At 41.9% G+C, this 16611-nt stretch overlaps 1 protein-coding gene across 1 annotated transcript in view; it reads right to left on the bottom strand.

The window, feature by feature from the left end:
- The window catches only part of ntrk3b (neurotrophic tyrosine kinase, receptor, type 3b), a 251433-nt gene that overhangs the window by 141744 nt on the left and 93078 nt on the right, over positions 1-16611 (bottom strand). The window contains exon 4 of the mRNA XM_061045439.1: positions 11185-11253. Coding sequence (XP_060901422.1) covers positions 11185-11253 — 69 coding nt within the window. The remainder of the gene's footprint in view (positions 1-11184; positions 11254-16611) is intronic.

Here is a 16611-nt window from a genome sequence, read left to right as displayed (position 1 = left end):
ACACCTCACTAGCGCTGATAAGGAGCGACTGATAAGAGAAAAACAGACTTAATGTACACTGACTGATGGGGAGTCGCTTTTCCTTTTTTTCCTCTTTTAACGGCTGGCTCCTCACACGGGTAGTCTGAGCCTCAGTGCGGGCTGGATAGTGAGCTCTGGACCTCACGCTTAGAGGCTGTTTGAGGTTAACGAGGACGTGCAGTATTAACCTCGAGGTCGATGAATAAATAATTCTATTACGAGTAAAGACGCACTTATAAATCAGGAAATGTTGTGTTTAATATTAAGTGTGACCAATCGCACCGTTGTCTGTGGATCAGCGGTAGATGCACTCGGAAGGTGGGGGTCCAATCACAATCAGTAATTCTACACACTAGCCGTTTTCACATCTGCACTCCGGATAATATCTAGATATTAACAGGAGGACTTCTCCAGAGATTCTCCCGACCTAGCCATTCACATATGCTCCTCACAGCGGGGGACTTTCCCTGGCAGAGGGGAGGGGGGGCGGGGGGGGTCTCCTGAGGTAAGACATAAATAAGGCGTAAATAAACAACGCAGAAGTAGCGGCCGAAGCAACAGAGTCCGCTACACGACGTTATAATGAGAATGTTTACCTTTATATCAATGCTATGTGTAATCCAATGGAATGACAACATCCACAAAATAGAGGAGAACAACATACTGACGAACAGAAAACAGAATGAAGAGAACAACATACTGACAAACAGAAAACAGAATGAAGAGAACAACATACTGACAAACAGAATGAAGAGAACAACATACTGACAAACAGAATGAAGAGAACAACATACTGACAAACAGAATGAAGAGAACAACATACTGACAAACAGAATGAAGAGAACAACATACTGACAAACAGAAAACAGAATGAAGAGAACAACATACTGACAAACAGAAAACAGAATGAAGAGAGAACAACATACTGACAAACAGAAAACAGAATGAAGAGAACAACATACTGACAAACAGAATGAAGAGAACAACATACTGACGAACAGAAAACAGAATGAAGAGAGAACAACATACTGACAAACAGAAAACAGAATGAAGAGAACAACATACTGACAAACAGAAAACAGAATGAAGAGAACAACATACTGACAAACAGAATGAAGAGAACAACATACTGACGAAAAGAATGAAGAGAACAACATACTGACGAACAGAAAACAGAATGAAGAGAGAACAACATACTGACAAACAGAAAAAAGAATGAAGAGAGAACAACATACTGACAAACAGAAAACAGAATGAAGAGAACAACATACTGACAAACAGAAAACAGAATGAAGAGAACAACATACTGACAAACAGAAAAAAGAATGAAGAGAACAACATACTGACAAACAGAAAAAAGAATGAAGAGAACAACATACTGACAAACAGAAAACAGAATGAAGAGAACAACATACTGACGAACAGAAAACAGAATGAAGAGAACAACATACTGACAAACAGAAAACAGAATGAAGAGAACAACATACTGACAAACAGAAAACATAATGAAGAGAACAACATACTGACAAACAGAAAACAGAATGAAGAGAACAACATACTGACAAACAGAAAACAGAATGAAGAGAACAACATACTGACGAACAGAAAACAGAATGAAGAGAACAACATACTGACGAACAGAATGAAGAGAGAACAACATACTGACAAACAGAAAACAGAATGAAGAGAACAACATACTGACGAACAGAAAACAGAATGAAGAGAACAACATACTGACAAACAGCAAACAGAATGAAGAGAGAACAACATACTGATGAACAGAAAACAGAATGAAGAGAGAACAACATACTGACGAACAGAAAACAGAATGAAGAGAACAACATACTGACAAACAGAAAACAGAATGAAGAGAGAACAACATACTGACGAACAGAAAACAGAATGAAGAGAACAACATACTGACAAACAGAAAACAGAATGAAGAGAGAACAACATACTGACAAACAGAAAACAGAATGAAGAGAACAACATACTGACAAACAGAAAACAGAATGAAGAGAGAACAACATACTGACGAACAGAAAACAGAATGAAGAGAACAACATACTGACAAACAGAATGAAGAGAACAACATACTGACAAACAGAATGAAGAGAACAACATACTGACAAACAGAAAACAGAATGAAGAGAACAACATACTGACGAACAGAAAACAGAATGAAGAGAACAACATACTGACAAACAGAATGAAGAGAACAACATACTGACAAACAGAATGAAGAGAACAACATACTGACAAACAGAATGAAGAGAACAACATACTGACAAACAGAATGAAGAGAACAACATACTGACGAACAGAAAACAGAATGAAGAGAACAACATACTGACAAACAGAATGAAGAGAACAACATACTGACAAACAGAAAACAGAATGAAGAGAGAACAACATACTGACAAACAGAATGAAGAGAACAACATACTGACAAACAGAATGAAGAGAACAACATACTGACGAACAGAAAACAGAATGAAGAGAGAACAACATACTGACAAACAGAATGAAGAGAACAACATACTGACAAACAGAATGAAGAGAACAACATACTGACAAACAGAATGAAGAGAACAACATACTGACAAACAGAATGAAGAGAACAACATACTGACGAACAGAAAACAGAATGAAGAGAGAACAACATACTGACAAACAGAATGAAGAGAACAACATACTGACAAACAGAATGAAGAGAACAACATACTGACAAACAGAATGAAGAGAACAACATACTGACGAACAGAAAACAGAATGAAGAGAGAACAACATACTGACAAACAGAATGAAGAGAACAACATACTGACAAACAGAAAACAGAATGAAGAGAACAACATACTGACAAACAGAATGAAGAGAGAACAACATACTGACGAACAGAATGAAGAGAACAACATACTGACAAACAGAATGAAGAGAACAACATACTGACAAACAGAAAACAGAATGAAGAGAACAACATACTGACAAACAGAAAACAGAATGAAGAGAACAACATACTGACAAACAGAAAACAGAATGAAGAGAGAACAACATACTGACAAACAGAATGAAGAGAACAACATACTGACAAACAGAATGAAGAGAACAACATACTGACGAACAGAAGACAGAATGAAGAGAACAACATACTGACAAACAGAATGAAGAGAACAACATACTGACAAACAGAAAAGAGAATGAAGAGAACAACATACTGACAAACAGAATGAAGAGAACAACATACTGACAAACAGAAAACAGAATGAAGAGAACAACATACTGACGAACAGAAAACAGAATGAAAAGAGAACAACATACTGACAAACAGAAAACAGAATGAAGAGAGAACAACATACTGACGAACAGAATGAAGAGAACAACATACTGACGAACAGAATGAAGAGAACAACATACTGACAAACAGAAAACAGAATGAAGAGAACAACATACTGACGAACAGAAAACAGAATGAAGAGAGAACAACATACTGACGAACAGAATGAAGAGAACAACATACTGACAAACAGAAAACAGAATGAAGAGAACAACATACTGACAAACAGAAAACAGAATGAAGAGAGAACAACATACTGACAAACAGAAAACAGAATGAAGAGAACAACATACTGACGAACAGAATGAAGAGAACAACATACTGACGAACAGAATGAAGAGAACAACATACTGACAAACAGAATGAAGAGAACAACATACTGACAAACAGAATGAAGAGAACAACATACTGACGAACAGAAAACAGAATGAAGAGAACAACATACTGACGAACAGAAAACAGAATGAAGAGAACAACATACTGACGAACAGAAAACAGAATGAAGAGAACAACATACTGACAAACAGAATGAAGAGAACAACATACTGACGAACAGAAAACAGAATGAAGAGAACAACATACTGACAAACAGAATGAAGAGAACAACATACTGACGAACAGAAAACAGAATGAAGAGAACAACATACTGACAAACAGAAAACAGAATGAAGAGAACAACATACTGACAAACAGAATGAAGAGAACAACATACTGACGAACAGAATGAAGAGAACAACATACTGACGAACAGAAAACAGAATGAAGAGAACAACATACTGACAAACAGAAAACAGAATGAAGAGAACAACATACTGACAAACAGAATGAAGAGAACAACATACTGACGAACAGAAGACAGAATGAAGAGAACAACATACTGACGAACAGAAAACAGAATGAAGAGAACAACATACTGACGAACAGAAAACAGAATGAAGAGAGAACAACATACTGACAAACAGAAAACAGAATGAAGAGAGAACAACATACTGACAAACAGAATGAAGAGAACAACATACTGACAAACAGAAAACAGAATGAAGAGAACAACATACTGACGAACAGAAAACAGAATGAAGAGAACAACATACTGACAAACAGAAAACAGAATGAAGAGAATAACATACTGACAAACAGAAAACAGAATGAAGAGAACAACATACTGACGAACAGAAAACAGAATGAAGAGAACAACATACTGACAAACAGAAAACAGAATGAAGAGAACAACATACTGACGAACAGAAAACAGATTGCAGACGTTTAATTAGAGCACGGAGATCGTAGTGGTCGCGTGCAGACACTTTAGCCGGTCACTATATAAACGTCATTCTCTTTCTATTGGCTCGAGTTGAAATCTCCGGAGTATATTCGGCCGCGTTCAGACATCGGCTCACTCGGATTTTCTGCGGATAAACTACTAGAGGTCTGGAGGAGAAACTCCGGGTAAAGTCTGTGAAAAATGGAGAACACTTTGGATCACTTTGATGAGCGTCTGTGTTTTTTTGCATGTTTCACATTTCATCGTGTTTCATGCAGTTTGGAGCTCACTCACACTCAGGTCTGGACATGGATTGGATTGGCCTTCCTTGGCCTTGGTCTTGGTTTAATGTAGACTCTAATGAACTCTGGTCTTTGTCGTGGTCTGTGTTCAGGTGTCTACTACCGATCACATTGCTCTGATGGACGAACAGTTTCAGCCTTGTATAAATAAAAGTCATTTCCATGACCCACAGCGTGAACATAATCATATTCTCACACCGTGGTCGCTCTGTGGACGAGCTCTTCTTATTACCAGTGTAATGAAACTAGAGACCCAAATGAATAAAAGAACAAACCAATCAATGAGAACCTTTTTTTTTTTTTTTTTTAAAGCACATGATGCGACTACAGTTCAGCTCCGCACTCGAGAATGTATTTGTACATTTCCTATTCACAGCAGGTCACCTTCATCGTGTTGCAGCTTTGAAACTGTTCACTCTTTCATTGTTTTAATAATTAACATGAACAGAGCCCGAGTGACGGAGATAACAGGGTGTAACAACAGCACGGTGGCACCGGGGCCATACTCGTCTTTAGTCACATAAAACGGAGATTATTGCAGTTTGATCTTCCTCTATTTACACAGTGTCCGTATGGTTCAGCTGCACGGGGCGGCTCTTCTCTATGAGTGTTTGATTCTGATGATTAAAAGGCGGCGGGCGCACGGCGACCGCGCTTCATTTGGAGTGATTGAATGATTGGCACCCGCTGAGCGGCCGTGGTTAGGGGTGAGCGTGGTGAGGAGAGTAATGATGTCAGTGGCTGCAGCGAAGACTCTGCACATGATGGAGTGACTCATTTCCTCTTCTGCGAGGCCTGATTCCACACGGCTTCCTTCTTGCATAACGCCTCGGCCCTCGTCTTTGCCGCCACGCCACTCCGACTGACAAGTCTTAACCAAACATGGCGAATGGAATAGACAGAAAGCCTCACTTCTCATCAGCATTCAGTCAGAAACGCAGGCTTTTCACATATAGGACCAGAAAGACTCCGATTGTATACATCGAAAAAAAGGTCGTTTAAGGGGAAGGAGGATTGACGATCAGGGAAAACGTTCTCTGTAATCCAGAATGGCGAGCGTTAATGAAAGAACTCAGCTGCTTATTTCAGTTTTGCAGCATGAGATGAAGCTCTGTCGAGGAACGTGAGGTCGTTTCACTCTCACACTGTACTCTTCACTGTCCCTGCAGGCGCAGCGGCCCCCGATGTGTTTTTTTTATTCTGGAATAAAAATGTGAAATTAAAGCTGCACGGTTTCATATATCCAGTGGTGAAAAAACTAACTGTGCAAAAATAAGAATGATCAGCTTTGTGATACATCACATTATTTAAACTATTCAAGAGGTTAAAAAAACGTGTTATACAATCCAGTAATTAAGTTTTTTAATATTACAGCACTCTGGGAGAAATCATTCTGCATACTTAATGTGTTCACTTTTCATTTCCAGGCACACTTTGAAGATTCTACTTCCACTACTACTTGTTATAACATCAATCAATTATGACTAAATTACTTTTATTTCTGAGTGTTACACAACAATAACCTGCTTTATCAGGACATGAGGTAACACTTTAACTTCAAGGTCCAGTCTGTAAGATGTGTAGAGAGTGAGATGATAAAGGTATCTTACTATCTGATCATTAAGGAAACATGTTGAAGTGCTGGCTTCTCTGACAACAATGCAGCAGCCAGTATGTCCTCCTTCTAACTTTAGATTCTGCTCCTGAATGCTCTGGATTTGTTTGGACCAGAGAAGGTAGGCGCTTTTAAGACACCCCCCCCCCCCCCCCCCCCCCCCCCCCCCCCCCCACACGGCCGTTTTGGACGCCCCTCGGTTTGCCAGATATGAGAGCAGTTATCAGGTCAACAGGTGTTGCAGCGATGGAAGCGGGCAAGAGAAGTGGTTCAGATAGAAGTGATTGTACCCGACCTAAAAAGCCTCTGCATGTTTCTAATAAGCTCCACGAGCAGAAACGTGCTCAAACTAGGATCAATATTGGAGATGCTTTTGAAAAATGGAGAGAGGTTAGAACACAGAAAGGTTTACAGACCCATGCAGAGCTGGATAAACACTGAAGCTTCAGAGTCCACCACATGGTGACCTGTGTGAGCATGGACTATAGAGAGGAGGGGGGGGGGGGAGACAGCACTCTATGATGTTTAGAATTTAGACTGCAGTACTCATTTTAAACACTAGGGGGCAGAGTTACATATTGCTCTTTTAATGATCACAATATTCACCATTAACTAGATGCTTATTAGCATGCTAATTAGTAGCATACTGGCTGCTAATTAGTCATTCTTCAGAACTTATTAGTACCTTACCAAAAAGATCCTGATTAAAATGTTGATTAATGTGTAATGGTGCATGGACGTCCATGACACCCGTTTCATCAAACGTTTCATCCCGCCCACTTAAGACAGTTATTCAAGCACAGCCAAATATGGAAATCTCTCCTGCCATATATGAAGAAAAGGATCCAGTTTTGGCAGAATAATATGTGTATTCTCTAACAGCTACAGATCTAATTAACGAGTCAAACCTGCTGTGAAGCTAATCAGTGAACGTCTGATTCCAAACTTGACTGCATTAAACTTCTTTGATGATTGTTGTTTAATGGTGCATGGAATATAAGATCTTTGTATATAACCTTTTTGTTATGTAAACCTTTAGTTTGTAATAGAAGAAACTCTACTGCCATTGTGTGCACACTTTTGTTTTTCATTAACACTGAGAGCCATGTGGGATTAGTTTTAATGACCGGTTTAATGGAACTGTGTTTTAAATTAAACATAAACAAATAAATCAATGAAAACATTATGATGTGATGATGTTGTGGTTGTGAGGCGTCTGAAGCACACTTCACTAGCAGGCTCATACACAGTGAGTGGAAATATAAACTATGAAATCTACAAAACCATTCAAACTTTCTACAACTCTACAGTTCATTTATCAGACGATTTTGTCCAACACAAACCTCCCCCCCCCCTGCAGGTCCAACCCTCTGGCACTTCCTTCAAATCTTTAAAAATTCTCCTCATCAACATCGCCTACAACCACTAACAACCACAACTCTCCTTCTTTACATTATTTATTTGTTGTATTGTTTTCGTCGTTTTGTTATTCTTTGTTAAGCGTCTTTGAGTATTTAGAAAAGCGCTCTAAAAGTCTAATGCATTATTATTATAAAGCGACTAACATCAGAGAGTAAGAACAACACAAGCAAGGATCTAGAGAGGAGGAAACAACGTCAGGAAGTCCAAACAAACAGCTTTGAGTCTGATTGGACACACAGGTGCTGACAGGAAGTGACCAGAGGTGCTGACAGGAAGTGACCAGAGGTGCTGATAGGAAGTGACCAGAGGCAAAGCACAACATCGACAGCTGTTCTTGAGAGTCCTAATCAGTATAGAAACCATCCTAAACATCATCATCATCAATAATATGGAGACCATCATCATTAAGTTAGTAGGTATTCATGAAAGAGCTGGCTCTTTAGCTTTTTCTTAAAGGTGCAGAGGGACTCTGCAGATCACATGGAGTTTGGAAGTTCATTCCACCACCGGGGGGCGACAGAGGAGAAGAGTCTAGTCAGAGACTTAGGACCCTGTTGTGAAGGTTGGATCAGACGCCTTTCATTGGCAGAGCGTAGTGGGGAGGGGCGTAGACCTGGATGAGTTTAGGTAAGGAGGAGACGTGTTTGTAAACGAGCAGCAGAGTTTTAAATTTGATACGAGCAGTAACCGGGAGCCAGCAGAGGGAGATGAACAGAGGAGTGATGAGTGACCAGTTGCACTGTTGTGTTTTGGATCATCTGCAATGGTTTGATGGTGCATGTAGGAAGACCTGCCAGTAGGTGGTTGAAATAATCAATGTGTGATATGAAGTGAGCCTGTACCAGGAGCTGTGTTGCATTCATGAAGGTCAAAAGTGAGAACATACTTTAAAGTTTACTTCAGAATGCTAATGGAGTATTTTTATATTTAGAGCTGATGTTGCAAATTAAGACAACAGAACGCAGTTTCCATATATAATATTTGTTCTACAGTTAAAAGAAAGTTCACATATAAAAGCCTGAGGCATCGAAGAAGTAGCAGCAGCAGCAGCAGCAGTAAGAGAAGCTAAAGGCTAAGCTAGCTTCCACAGAAGGATTGGGACAGCTGGTGAAAGAACAAGAGTGAAGAACTTGTACAATCCAGCGAAGAGAGAAATTCACAACCAAATAACAGGCACAATGAGGGATTCACAGACCCATCTGCGTCTGTCGAGGGCCCACGGTGAGATTACACTCGGCTAGTGCTGGTATGGGGTCTGGTGTGAAGTGCTTCCTACACAGGATGGATAAGAATGAGCATTATGTAATAATGATAGGAGGGAGGAGCTGACGGGGTCTTACACAACCTCTTAATCCCCTTTAACCCTTATTTACTTTGTGATTACAAAGAGTATGATATATATATAAATCAGCTTTATAAGTAGGAAGAAATCCAACTGGTCTATAAAACTAGAAAATAATCTTCTATTAGCTTATTGACATTCCGGTTACACAACTGAAAACGACCAATGACCTTTCTCCTGTTTGGTGTGCCGTTTGATTGTTTGGTTCATATCACTGCCTCTCTAAAGTTTGTCTGCCAGTCACTCCTTTAAGAAGATAATTGTCTGCATTGTAGTGTTAGCCCAGTATGGTTGCAATAAGCTGTTTGTGTTCTGTGCAGGGAGAGACGGGCTAGGCTAACATTAGCTTCAGCTGGCGGGCTCCTGCTAGCTAGCAGGTGTAATAAAGTGCCGTTTCCAAAGAAATGTTATGATGACGCTGTTTTACGACTTTAAGCAGTACAGTCATTTTGTAAATCCACAGATTCCTGTTGTGACTTTGATTCTGATCACTTGCTGCTTTTCCATCCAGTCGGGTCGCGGTGGCAGCGGGCGCAGTAAGTCAACCCAGGCTTCCGTCTCCCCAGCAACGTTTTCCAGCTCCTCCTCCTCCTGGGGGATTCTGAGGCGTTCCCAGGCCAGATGGGACATATATAATCCCTCCAGCGAACTCTTGGTCTACCCCAGGGTCTCGTCCCAGTTGGGCCTGCCCAGAAAAAACATCCAAAGGGAGACGTCCAGGAGGCGTCCTGAGGAGATGCCACCTCAGCTGGTTCCTTTTCGATGCAAAGGAGTAGCCGCTCTTCTCCGAGCTCCCCCGGAATATCTCATTTCGGCCGCTTGTATCCACGATCAAATTTTTTCGGTCACTACCCAAAGCTCCGGTCGTCTTTTACCCAAAGACAAAGTGTAAATCAGTGTGATGAAAGATACAACAGAAAACTCAAAGTACTTGGTCTTTTTCGATTCCACAGGTGAGGGTCGGAGCGAAGACCGACCGGTAAAGTCGAGAGCTTTGCCTTCAGGCTCAGCTCCATCTTCACCGCCAAGGCCGAATTACTGCCGACGCCGAGCCAATCCGCCCGTCAAGCTCGCGGTCTATCTTACCCTCACTCGACCTTGAGATACTTAAACTCCTTCGCTTGGGGCAAGGACTCGCTCCCCACCTGGGTTAGGGAGCAATCCACCGTTTTCCAGCAGAGAACACGGTTGGTTTTGCGGTTTTTGGTTAGCGTCTTTCCTCCAAGACATCAGCCGAAGGCTAAATACACAAATGTATACAACGTTGGTGACAGTGTAAGTGTGCTGTGTACAGTGGAAAGGACTACCCCAGCTCAGCATTGTGCCGCGCTCTCCGAGGGCCTGCCCTGCTTCTAACTCTGAAAATAGAACAATAAGGAGGCCTGCTGGAAATAGTTTTGTGTCACATCCTGCTAAACCTCGTCTCTACACGAGAGGAAGCAGAGCGGCTTGACGGACGGCGCTGACAGCCGTAATGATGTGTACATTACAAGCGGGTCGACGTTGCAGTGTTCTCCCCGGTGGTGGAAGAGCAAACTCATTTCATGAACACAACGAACACTAAAATATTCATAACAAACAAGAGAATGAGGTCTGGCTGCCTCCTCCTACCAGACCATTAAGTTCCCCTTTGTGAGGGTTAATTATGTCAACAAATGACTTATGTGATCTCAGCAGCGCCGCCATACCGCCTATAGGTTCAGTCTCTTACACACTCAGACAAATGAGCGGTTTTTGTACAACAAAGACAAGAATTATAATGGCGTTCAGTGAGGACGATTTGTATTGAGGCCGATAGTGCTCGGGGGAGGGAAGATAAATTGCTCTAATAAAAGACAAACAAAAGCCAACAAGAAAGAGATCAGACGGGAGAAGACGAAGACTTACAGCTCGGAGAGTTGGAGGTGCTGGAAGAGCTGCCATGACAGAGTGCTGAGAGGATTCTTTGACAAGTTTCTGCAGAGGGAAGAGAGAGAAAAAAAAACAAAGAGAAGGTTAAAATGAATGATTTCATGTCATTTGCTTGATGTCATGCGTGTTCTGTTTTTAAACCACTTTGTGTGTCCTCTTTGGTTTCAGGAACCCAATTAGCGTATCTTTCTGGGGGTCATTTTGACTGTTTTTCTCGCTCGCTTTTGAGGTAAAATTAAATTAAATTCTTTTTATGTTTTGCTTATCACAAGCACACATCTTTCTGTACTTTTTTTTTATCCCACTGGTGCTGTGATGTGTATCTGCCCAGTCAAATAAACTCAATCTCAGTCAAATCAAATAAATTCAATCCGACTCAAATAAAAAGAAAGTGGAAAAAAGCAAACGGGTAAATGCACAGTGCTGCAGAATAAGGAGCGCTATTGACAGTGAAACGACAAAAACAGGCCCCGGCTGTGTGCAGCTTCAGGCCTGAGCCAACTCAATAAAAGAAAGTTGACCGCTTTCAAGTCCAATAATTCAATAGACTTAAAGAACCCCTCTGCCTCTGGAAGCCTCTAAATTCAATAAGAAATAACCAGAAACTCCAAAGTGATTTGACCAGAACTTTGAATCCGTTTAAATACGAACACCAGGCATCTGTATTTACAGTTATTATGAAATACAGCATCTCCGAGGGAGGATTTACACAGCAGTTAGTCATAGAAAACACACCATCAGATCCTTTTATCAGCCCGTGCAGCTTCACTGAAAGGCTCTTTGTTTCCCCCGATGTCAAGGTTTTGACTTTCCCGTGTTTAAACGGCTCAAATGCCTCGCACATGTCTGCAGCTTTGAATGCAACACCTGATCACCACGTGCATGTACGGGCGATAATGAGTCCTCCACACAGGAGTGACACATGCAGGATGTGCCATAAAATAAGGGAGTAGACAGCACCGAAAAAACAGGATGAACGTCTGACTCATACATTTAACATCTCTGCTTGTTCAATTCTGACTAAAACTTTACACAAATCTGAAAATATATAAATCTGGAACTCGAGAACAGAAGTGAATATCTTAAGTATTTCATTTCCTGCTATTTAGGAACATGACTGATGAAATTCATTATGACACACACACATACACCTGCACACACACACACACACACACACACACACACACACACACACACACACACACACACACACACACACACACACACACACACACACACACACACACACACACACACACACACACACACACACACACACACACACTCTGTAGTGGGTTAATTTGTATGGAAGACCTATTAGGTACTCCTGTTACAAGAATTGTCGCCATGGCAACAGGAGGCTAAGGATGTTGCAGGTCTTTCTTATTTCCTGTGATATCACACGGACACACACTGAATCACAAGTTCGCATTCAAACACACACACACGCACAAGGATGTACAGACAGACACACACACACACACACACACACACACACACACACACACACACACACACACAGGTAAAAGCAACAGTAGCATTTTTGCATAAAGTCGCTCTTTGAAAGCGGCTAAGTAGCTTCACCTTGAAATGTGTGCTTTTTGTGAATGCAGCGCTGTTCTGAATACTGGGAGTGTGTGTGTGTGTGTGTGTGTGTGTAGATATGTAAAGATGCTGCATGAAATTTCACCTCCCAAAGAAAGAAAAACCTGCGCTCCCAATGGGACTGTGTGATACACTGAGAGAATATATTACATCGTGGAATGGGAGAGAGAGAGAGAGAGAGAGAGAGAGAGAGAGAGAGAGAGAGAAGGTGGGCGAGCAAACAGCAGCTCACAGGGTGATGCAGAGCCGGGCCGCTCAACACTTACGTCAAATCACACACCTCAAAATAGACTCGCATTTATCCCACAGATCTCCAAAGAGACACGCGTCAAATGCAGACCCTTAAATAGGCACACATTAAACCAAACATCTCCAGATGTAGAGTAGTACTCCACAGGAACACACACATACACACACACACTCACACACACACACATCATAATTGCTCTATAACATTTTACCTACATTCATTTCTGGTTTTGAGTCGTACAGACCACCATAAATACCATTGTGTCTCTTAGCTATATTCACACCTATAGATCGTTTGCTCTGGTCTGAATCACGGACCAGTTTGATCCATTGTTGTATAATCACCTCGAGTTTGGTCTGCTTTCACACGTTAACATTTACAAGAGGACCAATATGTCTGATGCAAAAGGGAAATGCTGGTTTGAATTTCTTCTGGGAAGTAAACAAAGACTTGTTGACTCCTGATTGGCTGTGGCTGCTCCAAAGACACAATGACTACATGGATTGATGTTGGCTCTGCTCATGGGTTTTAATATTGTTTGTTTTATTACAGTATTCATAGTTTCTATAATTGCTGCTTTGCATTCCTGTTTCTAATTTTATAGCTGAAGCTAGGCCATTAGCTGTTAGCTTTAGCTGTGCTTGAATGAGACAGACAAGAGCAATAATTGCAAACGCTTAAAGGAGCAGTATGTAACTCTAACATCTAGTGTTTAAAATGGGTACTGCAGTCTAGATTCTAAACATCATAGAGAGCTGTCTCTCCCCCCCCCCCCCCCCCCCCCCTCCTCTCTAGAGTCCATGCTCACACAGGTCACCATGTGGTGGACTCTGAAGCTTCAGTGTTTATCCAGCTCTGCATGGGTCTGTAAACCTTTCTGTGTTCTAACCTCTCTCCATTTTTCAAAAGCATCTCCAATATTGATCCTAGTTTGAGCACGTTTCTGCTCGTGGAGCTTATTAGAAACATGCAGAGGCTTTTTAGGTCGGGGACAATCACTTCTATCTGAACCACTTCTCTTGCCCGCTTCCATCGCTGCAACACCTGTTGACCTGATAACTGCTCTCATATCTGACAAACCGAGGGGCGTCCAAAACGGCCGTGTGGGGGGGGTCTTAAAAGCGCCTACCTTCTCTGGTCCAAACAAATCCAGAGCATTCAGGAGCAGAATCTAAAGTTAGAAGGAGGACATACTGACTGCTGCATTGTTGTCAGAGAAGCCAGCACTTCAACATGTTTCCTTAATGATCAGATAGTAAGATACCTTTATCATCTCACTCTCTACACATCTCACTGACTGGAACTTTAAATCTTTTCATCTGAATCCGAGCAAGATACCAATAATTTTCAAATTAACTTCAAACTATGGTCTGTATTCTCCTCCCATCATCATTGACATACTTCTGAGTTTAAGATGTTGTTTACAATTATTCCGGTTTCTGGCACGCCTGTGGATGTGGATATTTGAATATCAAAGGCGGATTATAGAATACAGGTTAGTAGCGTCTTTTAAAAGCCACCTTATCTATTCAAAAGATAGTCATAGAAGAATTAACAGAGAGAGAGAGAGAGAGAGAGAGAGGGGAAGCAGATGAGTGGAGAGGAGATTGACTCAGAGGAGTGTTTTCTGAGCAGAGAGTGAGACCTCCTTCACATCTCCGGCGGGAAGTGTTCAGTTTTCAAAGGTCATTCTTCGCATCTTGACAAGAAATGTCAGCTAAAATTGGATTGAGAGGGGGTAAATGAATTAATAAATATATAAACAAATCAGCAAACAAGCCGTCAAAGACGCTGGAATGCCGGGAGACAGGAGGTGAGGAAGGCCAAGTGCTGTGGAGAAGGGCGGCCAGAAGATTATTAAATTAAAAAAATTAGCGGTGTAGAAAATTAATCTATTTACCAGCTAGGCAGCTCTGTTTCCAAGCGTGGAAGGACGTTTATTGCCCGCCCTACACACACACACACACACACACACACACACACACGGACTTCCTTCACCACGTTGACTTAACCATTAAACAGACATAGCATCAGCATCCAGTCATGGAGCCAGAAATCGTCTCCGGCGTCGCTCGTTTGAATGAAGAATTCTAATGATGTGATTCACATGAAACATTTATTAGGTGGGGGTAAGAAATATGCGTTACAGCGGCGGATGTATCTAGGTGTTAATATTGATGACAGGGTTGGCTCCCCCCAGCCCGAGGGCGACGAAGTGAATGCTAAAACTGAAGCAGGGTGTTTGCTCCTCCGCAGAGGAGGTGCAGCTCCTCCCCCCCCCCCCCTTCTTTAATAATTCTGTTTGGCACAGATGCCATTGGGAGGGCCGGGCTACTCGAGAGGGTTGGCTAATTAGTGCAGCATCACTGGTAGCTACTGTGTGAGTGTGGGGGAGCTCGGCAGATTGACATTCAGGACCACGCAAGGGGGAAGCAGACAGCCACTGAGCGAGGTGTCGCAGCCGATCAGCACTGTGGACCGTCAAGACATCAAGTCGTCATCCGTCAAACGCCGGAGAGAGGCTTGCTGATATTTACTGCAGACTAATTGTTTCCTCTTCCTGTCGAGTTTAGCAGCATTTTGTTTCTCACAAAGAGATTTAAGTGTTCTGTCTCAAAGCCCTTCATGTTGAGGAACGCTGACGACTGCTTTTTGTGAAAACACAGCGTAACCAGCACGGCCATGTGGACGTCATCGTGCAACGAGGACTGAAGGCTCACAATGCTAACAATGCTAACATTCACTACTTGTTTCCATCAGACGCTATGATCCCATAACTGTTCTTCTTACCTCTAGAGCAGTGCTTCCCAAAGTGTGGGCCGCGGCCCCCTGGTGGGCCGTGTGGGTACTGCAGGTAGGCCGCGAAAAGCCCTCCACCAATTTTAAAAATAAACGAAATATCACAATAATGATGATTTACCGTGATTTAACCCTTTAAGTGATTTGTAAGGCGTGTAATGACTATGCATGAGCATAATGTTTAATAAACTTTTGTGTCTATCTCTCCATAATATCATGTTGTCATGTCCAATAATTTACCCTCACTGAAAATTATAGACGTACATTTTTTTTAGAATGGGCCCCGGAGTATTTCTGTATTTCAGAGCGGGCCGCGTCAGTCTTAAGTTTGGGAAAGGCTGCTCTAGAGTATTCAACTTGTCTGAATTTGCATTTAATTGACTTCAAAATTAGTCGCCATAGGAACACCCCTACTTCTTACAGCCCACCGACCGTCCCACAGCTGAGAGATCACAAATAACAAGTTGAAGTAAAAAAACAGGTTTAAACTGTTTAAAATGTTTTGATGCCACTCCAGCGCTCTGCATGTCTGCCTGATGATACTCAGAACATATTTCATGCTTTTCATCCTCATCCCTGCTGGTGTAACCGTGCATCTCATGGTCCACCGGTCCATTGCACCAGCCCCCCTCGACAGCCAAAACCTGCTGCATGTTTCCTGCCTGAACGCACACACAAGATGGAGCGCTCAATGTACGTCGATGTGTATATTAAACCACAGCTGCCATGCATCTATCACAGGCTCAAAG

This window comes from Labrus mixtus, chromosome 1 (assembly GCF_963584025.1).
Source record: "Labrus mixtus chromosome 1, fLabMix1.1, whole genome shotgun sequence".
NCBI classification, from domain to species: Eukaryota; Metazoa; Chordata; class Actinopteri; order Labriformes; family Labridae; genus Labrus; species Labrus mixtus.
This window is presented reverse-complemented; position numbering and strand designations above follow the sequence as displayed.